The sequence below is a fragment of the Lucilia cuprina genome, chromosome 3, assembly GCF_022045245.1.
Source record: "Lucilia cuprina isolate Lc7/37 chromosome 3, ASM2204524v1, whole genome shotgun sequence".
Taxonomy (NCBI): domain Eukaryota; kingdom Metazoa; phylum Arthropoda; class Insecta; order Diptera; family Calliphoridae; genus Lucilia; species Lucilia cuprina.
In genome coordinates this window covers 67656460-67681226 of record NC_060951.1, presented here as the reverse complement: position 1 = coordinate 67681226, position 24767 = coordinate 67656460, and the positions used below count along the sequence as shown (strand labels likewise).

General features: G+C 27.3%; 1 protein-coding gene across 3 annotated transcripts in view; it reads right to left on the bottom strand.

Moving 5' to 3' along the window:
* Nucleotides 1-6568: 6568 nt before the first annotated feature.
* Nucleotides 6569-24767, bottom strand: part of LOC111690929 — a 31446-nt gene continuing 13247 nt past the window's right edge. For all 3 annotated transcript variants that reach the window (XM_023453536.2, XM_046945733.1, XM_046945732.1), the window contains one exon: nucleotides 6569-9928. In XM_023453536.2, the coding sequence (XP_023309304.2) occupies nucleotides 8103-9928 (1826 nt within the window). In that variant the 3' untranslated portion in view covers nucleotides 6569-8102. The remainder of the gene's footprint in view (nucleotides 9929-24767) is intronic.

Genomic DNA, 24767 nt, shown 5'->3' with positions numbered 1-24767 from the left:
AATAAAGGTAATTTTTTGATTATATCATGTGTATTTCAAGTTATACATACTACCATTCTGCATCAAAATCTCAATTTCTATAAAAAGTGGAGTTGTTACGTTTGCGTATGTATTGTAGGCAGTACACAAGAATCAAGGATCATCCCGAAAAATTCCTCGATTATCGATATTGGCATGTTTTTTAAGGTACATCTATTTTTTAACTGCGACACAAAAAAAAATTTTAAGTTATACTCTGGTTTTTAATTTTGTCGCATAGTGTGATCGGCAAATTTGTCAATACTTGGATTTTTTCGACCTTGGGATAGGCTAATAATACTTACTGTTTAAACGTTCGTTTGTCTGGTTAATGTTTACTAAATAAATACCAAATAAATGTGTTATATATATGTACAGCCAGCATATTTTTTAGCTTTACTTCTCTACTTTATTAGCTTTGAAAATTATTCATGGGCAAATAGTACAAAAAATGCCTTAAAAAAGTAGACTGACAATTATTAGATACATATTAGAAAAAATAAGTAATTCTAAAAATGAAATTATAAAACAAAGGAAGGCACATTATACAATTTTTATATGTATTTTTATTGGTCTTATTGAATATGCGATCTTTCGCAAAAAATCGCATATTCAAATTTTTAAATTATTCCCTTTAAAATCTACAAATATGTGTACCTTTACTGAACCGATAAAAATATAGAAATATTAAGGATAATAAATAATAAAGAAAATATGTATATAAAATTTGTTCAAAGTAGAAAATAATATTTCTTCATGTATAAAAGATTTGAACAATTTTGGATGTATGTGGATCTTCATTTTCCTCAAAATTATTTTAACAAAAAAAAAAAAAAAAAAAAAAAAATAGAATTTTGAAACCGAATTAATTGAAAATAGCCTAAAAAGTTTTTTTGAGTGTATGGTCTTCTTCAGTCTTCAGTTTTTCATCTTCTTATATTTAAGCCCTTTTGAAGTATATGGTTCTTATTCATAAACTTTTATCAAAGGTTTATATATCAAATTTTCATATAAAATTAGTCCTATAAACTTTTAATAAATGTTTATTAATAAAACAGTAATATTAAAATATTAATTTAATAAAATTCTAATATTTGTTTAATTTAATTATGTTTATATGGTCGGACGGTATAATGCATTTCCCATAATTTTAAAACTATCACTATTTTTACTTCTAAGTTATACGCATTTTCCCCAAATACGCAAAAAACTTTCTGTAAAACCAAGGTAATTGCATTAAAAATATCTGTTAAAAAAAAATATATATATATTAAAATTATCGATAATAAAAAAAAATAAAAAAAAAAATTTAAAATCAAAACAAATGTCTACACAGAAAATAAATTTCCGACCAAAATTGGCGATTCTATTGACAAAAAACAAAAGGCCCTATCAACAAAAGCATTTAAATTTTAAAGGTAAAAAGTTCAATTTATCTATTTGTATATACGTCATTTTCATCTATCATAACAACGAATAAGTTTCACTATTAAGTTATTTACTACAAATAAATTGCGTTAATAGAAACATAATTTTAAAAATCTTTGATTGGGCCGCTTGCGTTTTAGGTGGCGATATGTTCATGTAAAAACTGTATTTTGTTGATTTTTTTAAACTTTAACTTGGGTTTCCTGTATGCTTGAAACGGATTATAAATTCGAAATTCCAAGTAGCGAGGTGTCACGATCGTGGTCAAAAATGGTTCAAGTTAACGGTAAAAAAAATGTATACTAGTTCAATAGAAATATTTAAAAATGGTTCGTAGTTTAAAGTTAATGTTTGCATGCAACGTTATTAAAATTCAAATCTGTTTAAGTTATTTGTTTAGTTATGAGTTTCGGTTTTTCGTGAACCCGTTTTTGAAAAATCGATTTTCAGTTAACCGGGTTATTCGGTTTAAAAAAATTTTATTTGTAGCACAAAATTGTATGTTTTTTATTTTTTATTGTGTATCATATTTTTTAAAAAATTGGATACGAAATTTTAAATACTATTTTCCGTTCATGTTTTATTTTATGTAAATACATATATAAAATAAAAACTTACAATTTCATGAAGAAATATACATACATATGTACTATATATAAATATTAATATATAATTCAAATAAAAAATTTAACTATTTGTGGTTGATAATAGGTTAGTTTTTGCAAATAAAAGGAGCTTTCATACTTACATATAAATATCATTTTTGTACCTTACAAATGCAATTTGTAATTCCTTTAAGGCTTTGATGTCGGTTTAGCGATGTCAGTTTGTCCGTCTACGCAACGCCCTTTTTTATATAATTTTTTTTTTCAAATGTCTGTCTGAATGTTTGTTGAAATCGGTTCGGAAATAATTCTGTTAGACGTGCTATTTAAAATCAGCAAAATCGGACCATAAATAATGGAGATATGTGCAAAAATCCGAGACATCTCCTAAAAATTTCATCAACAATTGAGATTTTGTATTCATACTCAGACAGAACACATAATCATACAGTAAATTTTTGTATTGTGTTTGCGTGTTTATAAAAGCAAAGCAGAGCAAGAGTAGCAGAGTGCAGCACTGTTTTGTTATTTTCTAGAAACATGAAACTAAGAATGTAGAGTACTGATTAAATGACAACCCATAAAAAGGGAACTTTTGGGTACCTTTTTTGTTCTTTTTAAGTTTTCTATAATATTGAACCTAGAAACATAAAATTATGGAAGTAGAGCCCTGATTAAGTGAGAAACCATAAAGGGGAACTTTTTGGAATTTTCTATAATATTGAACCAAGAAACATAAAATTAAGTATGAAGAGTCCGCATTTAGAAACATGAAATTTTGTACATAGAGCTTAAATTAGGTGAGAACTCATAAAAAGATAATTTTTGGTACGTTTTCGCTATTAAAAAATTACTTTTTGAATTTTCTATAATATTAAACCAAGAAGCATGAAATTAAGTATGTTTTTTGGTACTATTTCATTCTTCCAAAGGTACTTTTTGAAATTTCTTTAATATGAAACATGAAATTAAGTATGTAGAGTAGGGTTATTATGTTTTGCAATTTGCAATACCAAATCAAGAGGTTGTAGGGCGTGAACAGATGTTAGGGAATATGATATTATTATACCCTCCCCACTAAAGGGATATTGTGTTTGTGCTGATGTTAAAATATACCAGTCGGCTCACATTCATTTTCTGAATCGATTTAGCTACGTTCGCCTTGTAATCAAACTATTGGTCGCAATTTTGCAGATAATTTAATAAAATTTCGAGCATGATCTTTAATTGTCCCAGGGGCAAAGCCTGTTGAAAACGGTTAATATAGGTTTATTATTTCACTTAGCCCACATACAAATGAACCCCCGAATAGGTCTTTTAAGTTCCCCTTCAAAATTTGACCTAAATGCTTACAATTTTATTCAACAATAAATGACTAAATATAATTTTGCATTTGTATTACATTATCTTAAAAAGAACATTGTTCTTTAAATTCTTGGAAATTTTAACAAATCGTTATACAAAATGTTATAGGAAATAGTATACTTTTATATGGAAATTATTAAAATAATTTTTGAATAATAACGAACGAAAGCATTTTAAAAATTGCTTTAGGTGCGTGAAGTTTTTTTTTACCGAATTGATTAAAAAAACAGCCTTATAGAACCCATAAAAGAGGACTTTTTGGGTACTTTTTGATCTTTTAAAATACTGAACCTAGAAACATAAATGTATTTCTAATACTGTTTCGTTTTACAACTGCTTTTTGATTTTGGTAATAAAACTTGTAGTGACTGTTTATGAAACACATCATGGTGAAGATTATATAAGATTCGGCACAGTCGAATACACAACTCTTACTTGTTTTTAAATAAATATTAAATAAATTGCCATAATTTTTAGCTAATAGAAAAAACAGTAAAAAAATTGTTTGTGGTTGGTTTGTTTTGATCTATTTCAAAAATTTTCATATTATTTTAAAGTTTATATGCCCCTTATAATACATACAATTTATCCCTCCTATGACTACTTGCATGTACTTGAATCAATTACAACTTCAGATCTGTATAAGTTTGCTTTCGATTTTTTATTACCACTAGTTATGACTGATATATTTGTAATATAATTAGAAGCCAGATATATGCATTATAATTACTATGTTTAGTAGAGTTTAGTGTTTATAAACCGGTTTCTGTTTTTAGTTTAGAACCGGTTTTTTGAAAACATTGATTTTCGGTTAAACGTGTTATCCGGTTTTTATGTAGCGGTTAAACGGTTTCAGAAAAAAATTAATTTTTATTACAAAATTTTATTTATTTTTTATTTTTTTTTATAAAATTTAAAAAAATTTGGATACAAAATTATAAATATTAATTATGATGTAATAAGTAAGGTGAGAGCGTTTAGGCAACAACCGCAACAAACACAATATTTTTTTGTTTGTTTAGAGTATGGGTTTTATCAAATTTCTAAAATTGAAAAATTATAAATATTGGAAAGAAATTTTTTTGTATATTTCACAATATTACATATACCACCGTCGTTGCATTTAAATTTTATTTGCAGCAGAACAACGTCTTATTGGTGCTTCATCTGATATTCTTCATTTGGAACCCTTTTATCAGCATTTTCATTCATAATTTTTGATTTGATTTTTTTCGTTTGAAAACACAAATTTAATTTTTATGTTAGAATAAAAATAAATAAATTATTTTTCACAAAACCCAGGCACTTTTACAATAAACAAATAAAAATCAGCTGCCTTGATGATTTCACATTACTTAGTGCATCCTGATATTAATTTTCATTTGTGTTTATAAAAACAAACCGAAGATTATTAAATACAAGGAAGAAAATGTTAAAAATATTTTATGCACATTCATATTAAAATTATGTTTTACAATTTTAGGAAATAAGAAAAAAATTGGTATTCAAACCAATAAATATTAACTATTTGTACTTTGTACTATTTGTATACAGAAAAATAGTTCGGGGTTTTGCTTGGTCCCTTTCAACAATTTTTTGACTTTTTTGAAGTTTATATGCCCCTTATAATACACTAAAAGTCATTTTAAGGACAAGAATACTCTAACAAAAATATAATTTTTCCCCGCGATAAGCTCGAAATTGCGGAAATTTTGTGACGAATTTCGAAAAGATTTCAGACAATATTTCTTTTTACATATTGTACTGAGTTCCAGTACATACGTACATACATATATACATACATACATACATACATACATACATACATACATACATACATACATAAAAGTTTCAAAAATTCTTGCGAAAATATATTTTTGTTTTAGGTAAAGGAACTCTAAATACTCCATTTAAAAAAAAATATGAAAACTGCGTAAACCCCATATCTATAATGTTGGTCTGCAAAGACAGATTTTAGAAAATATCGACGAACTTCTACAACATTTGGAGAGTAACATTTTTCAAAAAATAAAACAAATATTAAGACAAATTTTATTTAGTAAAAAATAACATTAAAAATTTATTTTTATTTTTTTACAGTTTGGTATATGTATAAGTTTTCTAGTGGTTTTTAAAAATTAACTTATTAAACTTCTAAAAAATATATGTATGAATATAAATAAAGGTACAAACATTTTTGCTTTATAATTTCGAAATTAATTATTATTGAGTTCGTGAAAGAAGTAGAATTTACTCCATGGAAGTGCTGAAAAGACCTAAAGAAGTGATGATTTAAGCACAGGCTTGTCATAGAAAGGATGTTCTTTTTATTTGATTCGAAATTCACTACATCTGAAGTCATTCTTAGGAAGTAATTTTGATGTGCTTTTTTCGGAAGTTATTAGGAAATGAAAATAAAGCATTTGTTGTTAAAATATAACTATGACAAACCCGATTTGGAATGTTTTATATCGTTCAACTATTTTTGAAACTACACAAGAAATTTTAATATTTCTTGTTTAATATTAATACGTACAATTAAAAAATAACGTACAATTAATAAAATAACTAGAGGACTCTTATATTTCTATTTTAAAAAAAAATTAAACTGAAGTTGTTGAAAAATGTTAACAAATTAGAAATCGTTTTTCCTTTTAAATTTTGTATCAGGCAATTTAATTTTAGTTATCAAATGCTCAAACCATCACAGGTCGTATATATTTAAAAATTGTATGCATTGAATCCGTGCTTAATTTCTAGGTTGTACTGAATACTTATATAAACTCGCAATAAAAAACATTTTTAATAAAACTATTTAATAATTATTCCTGATCCGGGAAGAATACCGAACATTTAAATTATGTAAAACAATAAAACAGACTTTTGAGAATTAAGTTCAAAACATGAAATTTAAGTTGTAACACTCTTTAAGTTAATAAGCGATATGTGATTGTACGCATTTCTTTAAATTAGGAACTTTATTTATTGAATAAATACATTTTATTCATATTATTTTAACAATAATGTTTACTCATTAGACACATTTTTAAACTGTAATAGGTATGTTTATGTATATTTGTAAAATCGTTTATCAAAACGCTTACTGATTATACATACATGTGTAAATTAAAAAAGAAAGATAGATTTTGTGAAAAAAATTTTATAATTTAAATCATTTATTTAACATAGTCGTTTATATAAAATGATACAAAAACGAAAATAGTTTTTCGCCACTGATTCGATTCGTATGTAAAATTGGAGTGACATTTTACTTAAAACTAAGAAATAATAATTATAATGAGAATAGTTAGGTAGTATGTTGGTTTTAACCTTCTTTCATGTCCAATAGACAGCAGAAAGATAAGAACAGCGCACGAAAAGTGTATTAAAAATCACAGTAAAAACATCAGTACATTTCACACCAGTAATTAAGTTTACATTTCACTTCAAATTTTCCGTTTTTATATCCTTTCCATAATTTATTAATTTAATATTTGTGATTAATTTAATTATAAACAAGATATGTAAGAACTGGTAGCAGATTAAAAATTTTTAATTTTAATCAAGTATTAAATTTACCTGTACCATATTAACATATACATTAAATGACTACCACAAAACTCCTCATAGATAGAAAATAGTTTTAATCTCTTAAAAGCTCTTAAAATAAAATTGTTTTTCTAACTATGTTACATATACATATCTCGAGGAACGCCATTTTTTTTAAATTTAATGTGACAGACAATTTTCAAACTCAAATATATGTATATTCTGCAGTTTCTGCTTTAGAAGAAATGAAGCTCAAAATCAAGTTGGCACTTTTATAACATTATTACCGCAAAAATCTAAAAAGTAATGATATTACAAAACCGAGAAACATTTTACTTTTTTAAAACCTATGTAAAACGTAAAAATCGACAAATAATAGGAAATGATTTGTTCTAATGCTCACATTTCCAAAAAACTTCCAAGAAATAATGCACTATTTCTACGTTTGCCTGAATAATTTAATTGTGGTAAAAATTGTAAGATCAAACACCAAAAACATCAATCAAGTCCAGTATTTGAATTCATAATATACTATTTTATTTTTAAACATTAAAATTTTCTAATTTTATGTGATTGAAAACTTAAATTCCGCTAAATAACACAGAAAATTTGAAGCAAATTGTATGAATAAAATAAAATTATTTTTTTAAAAGCCCACTCAATCTTTATCAAACACTCTTTTGTGATTTTAAGAACAGGTTTAAATACAAATATAATAGGAGGGTAGGGCGGTCAAGTATTCGTCTTTGTAGAAATAGGCTATCCTATAAAATACAATAAAATTAAAGTACATATAGCAGAATCTAACTGAATAAATAATATATATTAAGCTTAATAAAATATATTTCGAAAAGCAATATTTCGTTTAAGTATGGACTGCAATAAATAAAAATAAAAAACGATATTCAATAAAATATTGCTGTAAATATGACCGAATTAACCACCCTTTTATATAATCGAAATTAAAATTGATTATAATAACACATTCGCACAACAAACATACACACATATATTTAAAAAAATATAAGGTTTTTTTAAATTTTACAGCTACATAGGAATTAAGATTATAATTATTAATATACAAATTTGATCACAATTAGATTTTTGTTAAATCCCTTAAAATATTGTTCGAACTGATTAGTAATTCCAGTGCCGTAAATCTTTTCGGATCTTCCACAACATCAACTCTAGACAGGCTCGAGAATCTTCAAAACTACTGTGACCCATCTCTCCACATTGTATATCTCGTTTTAAAAAGGATTTTGTTAAATTCTTGAGAGATCTTCTATATGGATACCCCGTTGAATGGCTAAATATTACTGACGTGTCCACTATCGTTTTGTGTACTAAACGCAAAACCCTCAAATCGTTATCTAAACCATGACCAATGAGGATGGTATCGGCGTCAAAAAGATTTAGCAAGTCTTTTTGTACTTCGGAAAATGTTTTAATGGAATTATTCGAGTCTGCTAAGAGATCCTTTTCAGAAACACCCGAAAATCGAGTATTATAATCGATTATTTCGGCTTGCGTTCTCACAAAGTGTTCATACACCAGAGAACCATCATAACCTATAACAGTGACTTTGGTGACCTCCAAACCTAAGCCTGTGTAAGACATTTCACAGTCGATAGCATATACTTTTGAATGCTTTTTAGGACATTTATCCTTCTGTTTTGTGTGAACAAAATCCGTGTAAGGGCCATTTATGCCAACTACAATTCCATTCCAAACATGAAAGGCATGCTGAGAACATCCTTCACTGAGCTCATCGCCTTGACAACAAGAATAAATATTGACGTAGCATTTCCCATTGTAAACGTTACTCAGTTTACCCCAGTGATAAGTACACGAACCGAAAGACAAGTATTCGCCTTCTTCGTTAACTTGGAACATTTTGGAACATCGCACACACTGTTTCTCTATAGAATTACAGTATTCTGAAAATATTTGGTATACGCCATCGGGTGTGTAAAATGCTATTACAGGTGCTATCAATTCATCTTCAGCCATTTCACTTGAATCTGAATCGGTGAAGCGTGGGCTTGATTCGCCAGAACCATGACCAGAATCGGTTGAACTATTACCATACCATCGTTGACCACAGGAATTCAAGTATAAACCATCACTAATATTAAAGATGTCGGATTTTTTACGACCATAAAAATGACAATGATGACGTTGATTGTCTTCAGTTACAGCCTCCTCGGCCAAATGTTTAGGCAAGCATTTAAAAATTTCAACACAACCCTCATGGTGAACTGACTCTACAGGAAAGCCGTATACTCTTAGAAGACTTGGATCAATAACATAGCGTCTCATTTGTTGAACTAATTCCTGCTCATTCATGTTTAATTTAGTAAATTGTTTTAGAGGTGATATTAATGACTTTGCCGATTTTTTTAAATATTCTGTATTACGTTTACATGAAGTAGGGGATGCTGTGGGTGAGGAATTGACTGAAGTAGCGGGAGAATTTGAAGCCGACGATGAGAGTGACGAGTTTATAGATGTTGTTGAAGAAGCAGATGACAAGGAATTGCATAGGGACAAATTAGATTCTGAACTTGTTAGACTATGAATATACGACTTCGAAAGTTGCCTATTATTTAAAACTGCCTTCAACGCGGAAGCAGTTGCGCATTGCTTTCTTAATTTTAGGGCAGCATTAGTTGATGTCTTCTTTCGTCCATTAGATTTTATATTTTCCATAGTTTCATTACCGAGATCCATGAACTGGATATTTCTTGTAATATTAGCAGAATTCGTGGAAGTAAGGACTTTTTTCCTTTTTTGTTGTTTCCTCTGTCTTAATTTTGTTCCGTTTTTTTGTGAATTAGCTGCTATTAAATATGTTAAACTTAAATCCTCATTGCTTGAACTACAATTTAAATCATCACTAGCCGTTGCTTCACTGGATGTACTGTTACGATGTGCTTGGTTATGACATGGTGTTATATTATCTAAAAGAAACGAAAATTATTTACTTTAGATATTGTTGAAAAAAAAAATAATATTTTGGTATTAAAAAATTACATATTTTATTGAACTTTTTATATTCTTTTTAACTTTTTATTTAGAAATAGACATTATCAAATTATATATGACCAATTACCAAAGCTTTTTAATTTTAGAGTTATAAAAATTAAAAAAAAATTTTGAAGGCACAATCAAAATATTTTGTGTGGATATAAACAGACCATAACACGTGATAAATCCGTTCGCGTTAACCATTTTGATCGAAAGGTACAAAAGTTATAGCGGTTTTCATCTAAATATTAAAAAAAATCTTAAAATTTGTAGGGTAGAAGGGGGACCATACGCCAATTTTTTTTGAGGCGGCCACAAATTAAAACCACAATACATGTTCTTAATTTTTTCCGCACTGACCAAAAACGGCGATACCGACCGCCCCATCCATGGGGTAAATGCGCCAAGGGAATGGAGCAGATTTGTCATTAGTAAAATAAAAGAAAAAAATACAAAAATAAAAATTTTGCTGTTTTATACGTTAATTCATTAAACAGAGAGTAATTAAGCAGATATTTATTGTTTATTTCACAGAACTTAACAAAAAAATTAAAACAAATTATTACTAATTTTTTTTCAATATTCTAACCAAATTTTGTTCTACATCACAAGCTTTACATATATTTGGTGCATGTGCCCCACGGGCAGTTCTAGGGTTTAGTTCCAATTTTTTTCGGGCTTCAAATTATATTATCGAAATTATTATGTCTTATTTTCACTATTATTGACGTTCTAATACTGTCCAATAATAATACTGCACAATCAAAATATTTTGTGTGGATATAAACAGACCATAACACGTGATAAATCCGTTCGCGTTAACCATTTTGATCGAAAGGTGCAAAAGTTATAGCGGTTTTCATCTAAATATTAAAAAAAAATCTTAAAAGTTGTAGGGTAGAAGGGGGACCATACGCCAATTTTTTTTGAGGCGGCCACAAATTAAAACTACAATACATGTTCTTAATTTTTTCCGCACTGACCAAAAATGGGGTAAATGCGCCAAGGGAATGGAGCAGATTTGTCAAACTGCAAAACAGCAAAATAAAAACTTATTTTGCTGTTTTATACGTTAATTCATTAAACAGAGAGTAATTAAGCAGATATTTATTGTTTATTTCACAGAACTTAACAAAAAAATTAAAACAAATTATTACTGATTTTTTCCAATATTTTAACCAAATTTTGTTATACATCACAAGCTTTACATATATTTGGTGCATGTGCCCCACGGGCAGTTCTGGGGTTTAGTTCCAATTTTTTTCGGGCTTCAAATTATATTATCGAAATTATTATGTCTTATTTTCACTATTATTGACGTTCTAATACTGTCCAATATATTTTTTCTATCACAAAAACTAAAAAAGTTAGCATAAAAAGTTCACACAGTGAAATATTTTCACAGCCCTTTTAAAGACAATTAATCATGTCTGCCTCCCATCATACGTAAAGTTAATGTTTCAAATTTTCAGGGATGATAGATAATCGATAAACGAAAACAAAATTTGATAATGCGATAAAATCGATTACTCAGTTTTCAAATTATTCGCATTGACAGATGTGCCCCTATGGCGAATTATCCCCCTTCTACCCTATTTATATATGTTATAATTAAAAAATTGTACATGATTGTAAAAATAATTCAAATTCAGCGCATTAAGCACAAACTATAAGATTTATTTTAAAAATTTTAAAAATACACAATAAGAAATTTCATTTCAGTATTTTTTAACCTGTTGCTTATAGTTTTTGTAAAATCGCGAATTAGTAATATTTAAGAAAAAACACTTAATATCTGAATTCTACGAGCTTGATTTGTAAGTAAACGCAATTAAAAAATTATATAAATATTTAAAGAGTGATGCTTTTTGATGCTAGACACTTTCTTTTCATGTAATATCATTAAAATGGTGATTTTTGACCATATTTGCAATTTTTTTCCTTTTTTTTTCAAAAATAAAACCAAATTTTAATATGAGGATTTAATACACCACTTGAGGTATATAAAAATAATAATTTTTGTTATAAGGATCTGTACTTTAAAGTTCCAAGGAGTATTTTTGGTGTCGTTCTTCAGTTTCTAATTGAATTGTATGGATTTTAAGTCACTTTTCGTACCACTAGGGTCGATATTTTCCGACAAAGTTGAGTAGTATACATCCATGTACATATTAGCACTATACGGTATACAATTCCAAAACATGCCTTCACAAAATGTCATCCTATACAGTAGATTTCAGTTTTTACTATTCGAAACATTCACGCTTAGGTTGCCCATTACAATAACACTGTAAGTCCAAAATTTTGGGTTTAATTGGATCATAGTAATCAATATTTAAACTGATATCGATATTTTTGAGTTAGACCATAATGATATAGTGGCATGTAGCCTGGACGTCATTGGTATATAAAAATAATGATACTACCATATTGAATGGTGTTTTTTCGAGGCATGTTTTGGAGTTGTACACTTCCACAATACATTGAAAACTTAAAATATATAAAGACTGATATATAAATGAATATATACAAGAAAACTTTCCCCGAAAATTTTTGACCCCTGTATTATGAAAATGGACTTAAGTTCCAATATATTGAATTAGCGACAGAATAATGATATCAATAATATATCTTGGATATTTTAAATACAGATTCTTGTAACAAAAAATACTATTTTTAGATACTCCAAGGGGTCTTTTAAATCCCAATATCAAATTTTGGTTTTATTTCTGGAAAAAAGAGAAAATACTACACATTTTGCCAAAAATCGCCATTTTAATTTTATATTACATTAAAAGGGTACAAATCCCCAAAAATTGTGGACCAAATGGGTCAAAAATATATCATTTCGGTTGATAGTAACCCCTTAAAACAATTTAAAGCATAAAAACAATTCGATTCTAAAATTTGTGTTTCGTATAATATGATCAAATATGATAATATGATAAAAAATTCGTATACTTTTGTGAGGCAATTTTATGGACTTTTTTAAAAAAAAGCTAATTTAATTTAAGTAAATGTAAATTTTTCAAGTTTTAAAAAGCGTGATATCAAACCTTAGGACTGTCTAGACAATATAACAAACTAATTTATTTTTTTGCACACAAAATATATTATTAAATTTGGTTTCTTTTGCCGATGTTTGATATATAAAACCGCAAAAATAAAATTGTTGCATTCAAATATTTTTGCATGCTCCTCAGATTTTATATTTCAAAATAACATAAAACTGCCGTACCCCTGCACGAAATGGAACTAATACAAAACTAGTATTATACTAGTACCAAAATCACAAGTACTAGTTCCCAACTGTAAACTTTCCAATACTATCCTAATGCTAAAATTAACAATGAGTGTGTTTGAAAAATTACTAGTATCATTAGTTCTAGACTTATACTAGTTCTCTTAGACACAGTTTTGTCCTTTAGAACCAATTTATTACTAGAACTAATATTCACAAAAAGTTTTTTACACAACCAGTTTTTTATCCGGTTTTTTCTTATTCCGTTATCGCCATTTCGTTACAAAAATATTTGCCATACGATAAAACAAATATTAAACTTTTTGCAATTTTTAAATTTAATAGGCTTACTTACATAGGGAGCTACATGCAACTGGGCCTAACCAGTCATTCACTATTTATCCTTTGATTAAAAAGGACATTTTTGAAAATTTTATGTATTTCTTAACAAACGTTTGAAAATTACTTTTCAGTAATTTTAGATTTTTTTCCAACACATGTCAAGTTAAAATCAGTCTCAGGTACTCGTGAAATTAAGAGAATTATCGCTTCATTTTCTGTAGGGACCCATCTCCTATTCAAGGCACACTAAAGAGGTATACACCACACTGTATATAATTACATCAGCTAAACACTGTTGTCCCAATTTTTATTTTATTGAGGGCTGACGCCCGATTAAAAAAACTGTAAAAAATCAAAATTGGAAAAAATCTGGTGACGAATTTCAACATCCAAGTTCTAATACGTAAATTGATGTCACACGGATAAGCTTGTAAAGAATTTATCTCCTAAGTGTCTTTAGTTAGTACAATAGCGAACAGTGTTCAAAGTTTAAAACTATCGACAAAAACATAAAAAGAATGTGAAATAATTAGTTAGTGACACTTTTTTTTAATTTTGTAAACTTCCAAAACCGATTACGTTTAGAACTGATGACCTAGAGTTTTGCAATTTTGCAGTTTAGGCTGGACGTCTTGTGTAGATAATTCTATAAAAATTGTTTTTGATATTTTAGTCTTAGCAAAGTTATTAACAATTTAGTTCAATTTCAAAGGAATTAAAAACCTTTGATATTTGTTCATATACATATGACATAACTAAATACTTTTTCCATTAAATTTACATTAGAGTTATAACCTATCAATATGTGGTGACCAATAGTGATGCTGAAATTTAAAAATTAAACTGGCGAAAAATTTTAGTTTATTTAGAAAATTGAATAAGACATAATCAAATTATATATACATATGACATAAGCAAGTAAATTTCCCTTTGAATTTACATTAGGATAGGGTTATAACCAAAATAACTTTTAGCTAGTTTTCTTTTCAAATCAAAGAATTTGCTACAAAATGGCATCGATTTGTTGTTGCTTATTTTGTTATAAATGCATAAATTGTATATTTCACTTTAAATTGCATATTTCCAAAATTTTATAGCATATGTTTTAATTTTTCTAAAACAAATTGTTTTAGAAAAAATTTTAGTGCATATTTTCCCATTAAGCGCATATTTTTAATTTCTTAGTGCATGAAAAATCCTTAGCCTTATTATAACTTATCAATACGGACAAGGAAGGTCGTGGTTTCGTTAAAATGGTATTATAGTACATAAATCAATACTAAAATCCTGTAAATTTGTTGTCAAAAACTAAAGATCTAAATATCTATCAATATGAACATTTACAAATAAATATTTTTTGGTGCATATTTTTCACATTTTTTGTGCATATTTTCCCATTTTATAGTGCATATTATAGCGCATATTTTTAATTTTTTAGTGCATGAAAATCCTTGCCCTGGTTATAACATATCAATATGAACAAGGAAGGTAAATTTAATGGTAAGATAGGTACCTTACATTTTTTAATTTTTTAGTTCATAAAAATCCTTGACCTGGTTATAACATATCAATATGAACAAGGAAGGTAAATTTAATGGTAAGATACCTTACAATTATCATCATTCAAACCACACTAAAAATTATTCCTGCCTTATATAAACGAAAACTTTCAGTATAGTAAAAAATAATTTTATTTTACGAAATATATTTGTTAATTACATAAAAATGTTAGTATATTAATTTTTTTGTAATTTTAGAAATTCTAAATATCAATGGTAAGATAACTTACATTTATCATCATTCAAACCACACTAAAAATTATTCCTGCCTTATATAAACGAAAACTTTCATACATTTTACGAAATTTTTCGTTGTTACGCACCACGAAATTCTCACGTAGTATGTACAAAATATTTGAGTATAGTAAAAAATAATTTTATTGTACGAAATATAGTTTGTTAATTACATAAAAATGTTAGTTCATTAATTTTTTGTAATTTTAGAAATTCTAAATATGATTTTTTTAAGGCTTTCAAACTTGCTTTGTTCAAATTTTGTAACTGAATTTTCGTTCAGTTTGAATTTTCTTGGTTTGTGCTTAAACTATTTGAATATATGTATGTTAGTAGTTTTTATGCCATATTTGGCCCTATGGGCTTGGTTATAAAATTGTATTAAGGAGTGAGATCGAAAAATTCTTAACATACATATATGTTTATAAAAAAGAAACCACTAAACTTACAGCTTTATTTTTTTTTATTTGATTCAAATTATTATTACAATTTACAAAAAAAATATTTTTATAGTTTTAATCACTAGTGATGAAATTTTGAACCCTTTTCGGAAACCCTTCCATTAACGTTTTTATAGTGCTTTCTGTCACTTTGCTCGAACATGTAGTCCATCTCCGTTTAAAATCTACCACACTTTTGGACACCTTTTTTGTACTCTTCAATTCTCTTTTAACAAGAGCCCAATATCTCTCCACTGGCCTTAGCTCCGGGCAGTTTGGAGGATCTGCCTCTCTTGGTACAAATACCACATTATTGTTCTTGTACCACTCAAGGGCTTGTTTACCATAGTGACAGGATGCCAAGTCAGGCCAAAAATAAGTGGACACATTTTGAAGTCTTATGAATGGAAGCAGCCTTTTTTGTAAACATTCCTTGATGTAAATTTCGGTATTTATAGAGCCCGTTGTAACAAATGATTGGCTTCTTTTGCCGCAACTGCATATTGCTTGCCATACCAAGAACTTTCGAAAATTCTTGTTCATTTTAAAATTAATTTTTTAAATGTAGTCAATAATTTATGACAAAAATTATTCAATATCAGGCTTGGGGGGTAATGACTAAATTTTTAATTACAATTATAATTACTTGTAATTGGAATTGAAGGATTTCATATAACTGCGAGATTCGAATTTTTAAATAATTTTATCAGGCATGCTTTTGAGAAAATCGATACATATAAAAAAGCTATATACAGTTTAATACGATAAATTATGTTCTTATATATAATTTGCAAAACAAAGCAAGAACAACACGTTACGTATAAAGTTATGTTATTGCACAAAATCAGAGATAGAAAATTATGTGTGTGGATTTAATCAGGGATGGAAAGAAACAAAAAAATGTAAATAAACACGCCCACATCCAAAATATGAATTAAATATTGCATTTCTCAAAAACTCCAACAGCTAGATTCTTCAAGTTTTGTACGAAAAACTCTGAAATCCATATAAACATATGAGGAGAAAATGGACGGCTTAGCTTAGTTACAAATCAAACATAAGAAAACCTTAAATTGTCAAATTCAGATTCCTAGACTAACATCAGTACTGAAACGTTTTTTTCACGTGTGAGTGGCTAAAATATTTAATAACTTGCCCAGCTCTATTAGAACATTTAGATTTACAAAAGATATTTGTTAATCTTCTAAATTATGATTTATAATTGATTTTCATAGCCATCATACAATTGAGATTTTCACCATTTTAATTTTCTTTGGTCTCGGTTATAATTGTATAATAACAAATAATAACTAAAATAACTTTAGTTTTGACATAAATATTTAGACAACTGTTTGAGGGTATCAAAGCATACTAGCAATAGTTAGTTTATATATAATTATAATAATACTTTTATAAAAAATGTAGTAGTCTAATTGTTTATCTTTTGTCCACTATTTCATTTAATTTATTTTATTATTTTATTTAATTTATATAAGTTTTAGTTGTAAATCGACAAAATTTTAAACAGAAAAAAATATTTTACAAATCATTGCCTAAAATTATTATAATAATAACTCAGTCAAAAAAGCATGGAAAAAGATGTAGTATTTTCATAAGAACCCATCACAACCCAGCAAAAAAGTGAGGAAAAAGAAGTAGAATTTTCACCACAAATAACATACTTGAAGTACTTTCGATTTTGGTAAAAAACCTATGAATTTTACATTAGCGTGTCATTGGAGGGATGTTGTTCATTTTTGACATACATAGATACATAGATGCAATAAAAATCCGATTTTTAGATGTCAAAAATAAATCAAATTCGTTCAATGACATGCTTATGTAAATTTCATTGGTTTTTCACCAAAGTTTGATGTACTTCAAATATGTTATTTGTAACTATGAACTACATATAATCTTATTCATAGATGCAATAAAAATCCGATATTTGGATGTCAAAAATAAATCGAATTCGTTCAATGACATGCTTATGTCAATTTCATTGGTTTTTCACCAAAGTTTGATGTACTTCAAATATGTTATTTGTAATGACTTTTCTACATCCCTTTTCTTACTTTTAACTGGGTTTTCATTTGTAAGGAAATATTTGGTTTATAAAAGTGAATAGTATGTAATCGCATTTTTAGATGTGATTAAGATGTAGTTTGTAAAGTATGACATCAATTATTTTTTGCTGGGAAGTATTTAAAGCAATTTTACAATTTTTGGTTATTGAGATTTTTATAATTTTTTTTTGTTTGTTTTTCAAGGGACCACCAAACATCTAGAATTCAAAATTTATCATATATCAGATTACATATATCGATATTTTTCGAAAGTTTTTTGAATAATTTATTTCCAAAATAAAGCGTATCATTTATGTCAGAAGTCTACCATTGCTTGATAAAGTCTACCATTTCTTGATAAAATCATTTATTGCAAAATGAAGCGTATCATTTATGTCATTGATAAAATCTTGTGCTAAAATTCGAATGGGATAAGATCAACCAAATAACCTTGGGGTTGAAATTGTTTTTTTTTTTTTTTTTTAACAATGAAGTTACTTACCAGAGTTGGGGGAAGTGCACTAAATTTGCAGTTTCCATTAAATGTTAGTGCTAGTGCAAAATTTTTCACTATCACTAATAGATATTTAGTGGTGGGTTAAAAAAGTACAGCCTCACTAAGCAATAGTGGTAGTGAAACAAAAAAAATATATTCACTAAAATTAATTTAGTGATAGTGAAAACCCTTTTTACAGCTTAGTGCAAATTTTTTCTCCACTAATAGGATAGTGGAAATATATATTCACTAATGTTAAAGAAACTCAAATACATATCATTATATTGAATTAATTTATACTCTATTACATTAATTAATTAATACTAATATTAAAGTACTAACAAAATTAAAAAACAAAAGGAAATAGTAATGCAAAAATATACGGAAATTTCATAAATATATTAATATAACATATTAAATTAAATACTAATTGGTACATATATTTTTCTTTAATACAATAAAATAGAAATATTTTGAACATATATATTTGCAATTTGTTTGGAATTTGTTATAAACACTTTTTTTTTTGAGATTTTAGTGCATATTAAAGCATTCATGTAGTGACTGTTAAACATTTGCACTATTTTATTGTAGTGAAAAATTTTCACTACCACTAATGGCTAGTGGTAGTGGAAAAATGTTCACTGCCACTATTTTTTTAGTGGTAGTGGAAAAATTTTTACTGCCACTATTTTTTAGTGGTAGTTTAAATATGTTTCACTACCACTATAGTTATAAAAATTGTGGAAAATCAAAATTTCGTCACTATAGTGGGATTTAGTAGAATCCTTAGTGCACTAAATATTTAATGCACTACCCCCAACTCTGTTACTTATTATTGATTTAAAAGTATGTTTTTTAATATTTATAATTTGGAAGTACGGATGCCTGGTATAACCATAAAGGTATTTTTACGTAACTCAGGTAAATACTATATAAGAACAAAGTTGTATGACAAAAGTTGCTTAGAAATGTAAGTTTTATCACATAAATTTTTTCCGCTCAAACAAAAAAATCAGGATATTAAAGGTAAAGAACTAAAAAGGTATTTTTCACGTAACACAGGTAAATACTATGTAAAAAGAAAGTTGTATAACAAAAGTTGCTTAGAAATGTAAGTTTTATAACATAAATTTTTTCCGCTCAAACAAAAAAATCAGGATATTAAAGGTTAAGCTCTTAATTTAGTTTTGTTTTGCTATATGAATCTAGCTCACTCTATTATTAGTTAAATTCAATCTCTTTTTTAATTGCTGGAAGCTTTAGGCATCATTTTGAATAACAAAAGTTATTATTAGTATGGCTTGAAATCGGATTAGTGGTTTATAAGATATAAATATGTAACTGATTGATTTCAATATGTATTTTTTCTTTAAATTTATTTTTATTTTAAATTACGTTTTATTTGTATGCTTACATGTAAACCCTACTTAATACATAACAAGTAGGAAAGTATAGTCGGGCATGGCCGACCATATGATACCCTACACCATGAGTATATTTTTACAATTTTTACTTTTATAAAATTTTTATTTTTTGTAAAGAAACTTTTATGTTGAATATTACCATAATTCCAAAATATTTAAGCCATTTATTGATAAAAAACTAAAATTTCTAATTGAGGCTTTATATAGGTCAAATATGGGCCGATCCTCGGTAAATTTGGGAAAAGGATATATTTCTAAATAACAGTTAGTTTTGTTGAGTTTCATTGCAATACAAATGGTTACAAGTCAATTTTAGACGTTTAAGTCATTTTTTGAAGGGGGGTTTGTATGGGAGCTAGGGTCAAATATAGGCCGATCCTTACGAGGTACGGTTGTATGGGGGCTAGGTGAAATAATGGACCGATTTCAACCATTTTCAATAGGCTTCGTCCTTGTGCCAAAAAACATGCTTGGTCCAAATTTCATCAAATTATCTTGAAAATTGCGGCCTGTACCTTGCGCACAAGGTTTACATGGACAGCCAACCAGCCGGACAGACGGACGGACATGTCTTAATCGACTCAAAAAATGATTCTGAATCGATCGGTATACTTTAAGGTGGGTATTGGACCAATATTTTTGTATGTTACAAACATCAGCACAAACGTATAATACCCTCCCCACTATAGTGGTGTAGGGTATAAATATTAATATTATTTCAATTTGTTTGCTATATTAAAATTTCTCTTCAAATTTCAACGGAGTATAAAAATAGTATTGTCTCGTATTAATAATTCAGATCACATTCGCAGAGAGCTTTTTCAGTAATGAAGTAGACCGTAGTTAACTATTTAAACACCAACGAGGGATATTAATGTGCCTTTATTTTTTGCTTAAAAAAACACACACGTCTAAATATTTGAAGTGGCACAAGAGAAACCCTACTTGGCGATAATAAAAATCAAACAGCTTAACAAATATGTTTAACAAATCCGAAAGAGAGATTTTATTGATTCATAAGAATCGTCAAAATAAACGATGAACATTATAATTAAGATGTCCTTCAGTGTTTGTAGAAGTGTCATTAAACTTTAATTTTCGTAAATCATTTGAATTTGTACAAATACATTGTATGTATTGTGTAATATACATACATATAACTCATTTAATGCAAGATAGGCATAATAAAAAATTTTTGATTTTTGAACAGAGTACTAAAAAGTGTGTGTCATATAAAAGTTTTTCATATAATTTTGTAGATTTTCAAAATTTTCTATTATGTTCTATTCATATTACAATTTTAAATAATAAATTTATGTTTCATATATCACAATGAATACATATTAAGGGCCAAATAGACTACACAAGCGACAAACATACTAGTATTTTACGTTTGTGCAAGCCTGTTGAGTAGTGTATGAGAGTGTTTCCAGTTTGTACAAATGCTGGCGGTTTGTTTGTACATAAATCAAATAAAAATTGATATTAAAGGCCCAAATGGGTTACAAAATCGCACAGTGAGAAATTTTCGTCGTTCTTTGATCATAAATCAGTAACTTTTTATCTGTTAAAGATATATGCCTACTATATTTCTGATTAAAGTTATTAATGTGATCCTAAAAAATTCAATGGTTGCTTTAAATTATTTGTTTGAAATTTAATATTTTTATTGCAACAGTTTAAATAAAAGTTTTTTTGTAATAATTGATATTATTTTACACTAATATAGAAATATAGAAAGTTTTATCTAAATACTATTTATACATATATGAATAGGTAATTAATAAATACTTAAAATTAAAATTTCAAAAAAAGTTTTCCTGAGAGTTGAAATATATGGATCCGATGTATACACAAGTCAGTTAAAAACATCTTCGTTCGTATCTTTTCTTGAGCATTTTCTAGTATGATGTAGTCTAAAACTTTAATAATTATTATTTCTGAATTCCTGGGCATCTTCCGACAACTGACCAATTGGTGAAACCGCAAAATGTGTGATTATGTTCTCTCTATGAATAAGAATTTTATGAATGGAGGATGGCATATAATACCATCTATAATGTTTGACATATATTTTTGCAGTTTCTATAGCATATTTATCAAATTCTTCCGCATCTAATGATAAACCGTATGACAGTGAATGAAGAAAGTTATATAACCTAAAAATCAACTCTTCGTTCACACTAGTATGTGTGAAGAATGAAGTAATATATAAATTTCAAAATATATTAAATTTTAAAAATAAATTTGTGAGTTGTAAAGGGTTTTTATTTCCCCTTACTGCATCCGCAGATCGCCGCAAATTTAATTAATTGAATTTACTATACAACAAATTAAGCTTTCAAATTATGTCAATATTTAACATTTTATAAAAAGTATTTATGATCAGTTTCTCTTCTACCATTTCCTACTGTGAAGCTGCTTAACAAACATACTTTTTTCATTCTCACTCACACTAGACAAACATTGCTCATACAAACACCGATTTTTTCCTTTCTTCGAAATGTAAATTTTATAAAAAAAAATTATTTATGAATATAAACAATACAAAAGGTTTGACATTTCTACCGAAAAGTAAACTTTTGTCACATCATGTCACACAACATTAAATGCCTATATCTAGGGAAACAATATACTTATTTTTAAATCCTTTGTATTTTTATGTAGAGCTCTAATAGCTCTATGCATATGATAAAAATGACACCAATCCAAAAGTATGGCCCTAAGATATTGTAAATTAATGTGCGTGATGTGATGTGATGTGATGTGATGTGACAAAAAAAATATATTTTGATCTTATTCTAAAATTGCTTCAGTTTTTGATTAGTTTGGGCACAAACCAAGAAAACTCAAACAAATTGTTTTTTTCCCCAATTTGCTTTGAAATTTTATTATATGACAATTCCATTTTCACAAACCACTTTCAAATTAAAACAATTTTGAATATAACTTTGAATATAATTTTCGAAAGAAAATAAGAAAATTTAAACATTACATATACTCCGAATTATAGCAGTTTTGAGCTACAGAAAGTGGTTTAAAACTCAGTTAAAATTTGCGATAAAATACTAACATAGTTCCAAATTTTCTAACTTTATTCCAACTTTTGAACTTTCTTTGGTCAAAACTATTTATATATTTTTCAACGCAGTATTTCGGAGCTACAGAAAATGTATTTTGTTTCCATCGCCATCTTTAACAACAACCGACTAAAGTTGCTTTTCATTTAAAAACAAGTTAGAAATTATAGTCGGGCAAGACCGGCTGACTATATACATCTGTTACAAAAATAAAGTGTGATTTAGTTTTCATAGTAAAGCATTTAATTGAATTGTATCTTGCCGCAGATATATTTAAGTCGTTTATTGTTGAATAAAGTTGTGGACATTTAAGTCAAATTTTGAAAAGGGTTTTTAATAGGGGCTAGCGCCCTATAATTATAAAGTATAGAATTTGGTTTTAGTTTGATTATAAGTACAAATTTGATTACAAGTACAAACGGAAGGACATAGCTAAACCGATAACTATAGTGTTGTAGGGTATAATTAAAATGTAATTTGAAATACAGATTTTCTCAGATCGATTTTTTTCAATTAAAAAAAAACAAATTGATCTGGGAAATGAAATAAAAGAAACAACTTTAATAATTATCGTAAAATATGACCCAAAACAATAGGGGGATACGTGGAAGATGTATGTTTGGTATAAATTCTTAAATCTTTCTATAAACTTTTATGAAACTTTAAAAAGCTATTAGACGGAAATAGTTGGATTTTTTTCCAACTGGGAATTTTTTGTAAATTATTGCTATTTCCGGGAAACTGACTTTTTGTTACAAACGGTATTTAATTATTCAAAAAATTTTGCAAATATGGTTAAATATTGGAGAATAAAAATTTAATGTTTTATAGTCTTTTATAACATTAATATTACTTTATTTAATTAATTAATAATTTATGTTTTCGATAAATTTGAAATATATCTAGACGTTTAAAATAATTGTTCCGTATTTATAATTTTAGTAAAATGTTAAATTTCTTAACTATGTAAATTACCATATCGTCAGTATATTATTGGTTTAACCCATACGCCAAACACTTTTATAATCACTCCATTATATTTTGCTGAAAAATAATTTGAATGTAATGAAAATAGTGAACCTATTCAAGTGAGCGCTGCGTATTATTTTAAATTATAAGATTATCTTCTTTAATATATTTTTTCAAATTGTTGTATAAACAATTTTCTGTCTTCAATCACATTCCTCCAATTTAATTTACGCACCACATTTATTTGGTTAATACAACTCGAGTAAAACAAATAATAAAACCAATATCTGAAGTTTGACAATATTTTAACAATAGGTAGTCATTACGCATAGAAACACATGTATCAACTTATTATCTAAAGTTATTTAATAAAACAAAACACTTCAGTTATACCCTATACATCCAGGGGTGAGGGTATTTTGGGTTTATGCTGATGTTTGTAATGCACAAAAACAATTCAACAAGTTCAGAATTTTTTCTGAAACGATTTCGCGATATCATTCGCGACTACATTAATAAATGGGCATTGTTTCTGGAACAACATCACTTCCAAGATACCTAGATCTTAATGTAACATTTAGGAAATCAACAATAGTAAAACAAAAAACCGGTTGAAAAATCGATTCGATCACCCTAGTTTTTACGTATATATGACAATGGCGGTATATGATTTATTTTGTAATCATATTCATATACATATGTATTAATTAAAGCTTATGTATGTTTTATAATACGCATATTTAAACATATAAAATTGTTAATCTGTTAAATGTATATGGCCCTAAGGACTCGGTTGGTTTTTCGAAAATAAATGATAAAAATAACACGTAACTAAATGAAATAAATGTGTATTAGGGTATAACAAAAATTTTTTTAAACACCAATTTTAGGGGCACGTCTAATATACAAACAAACTTT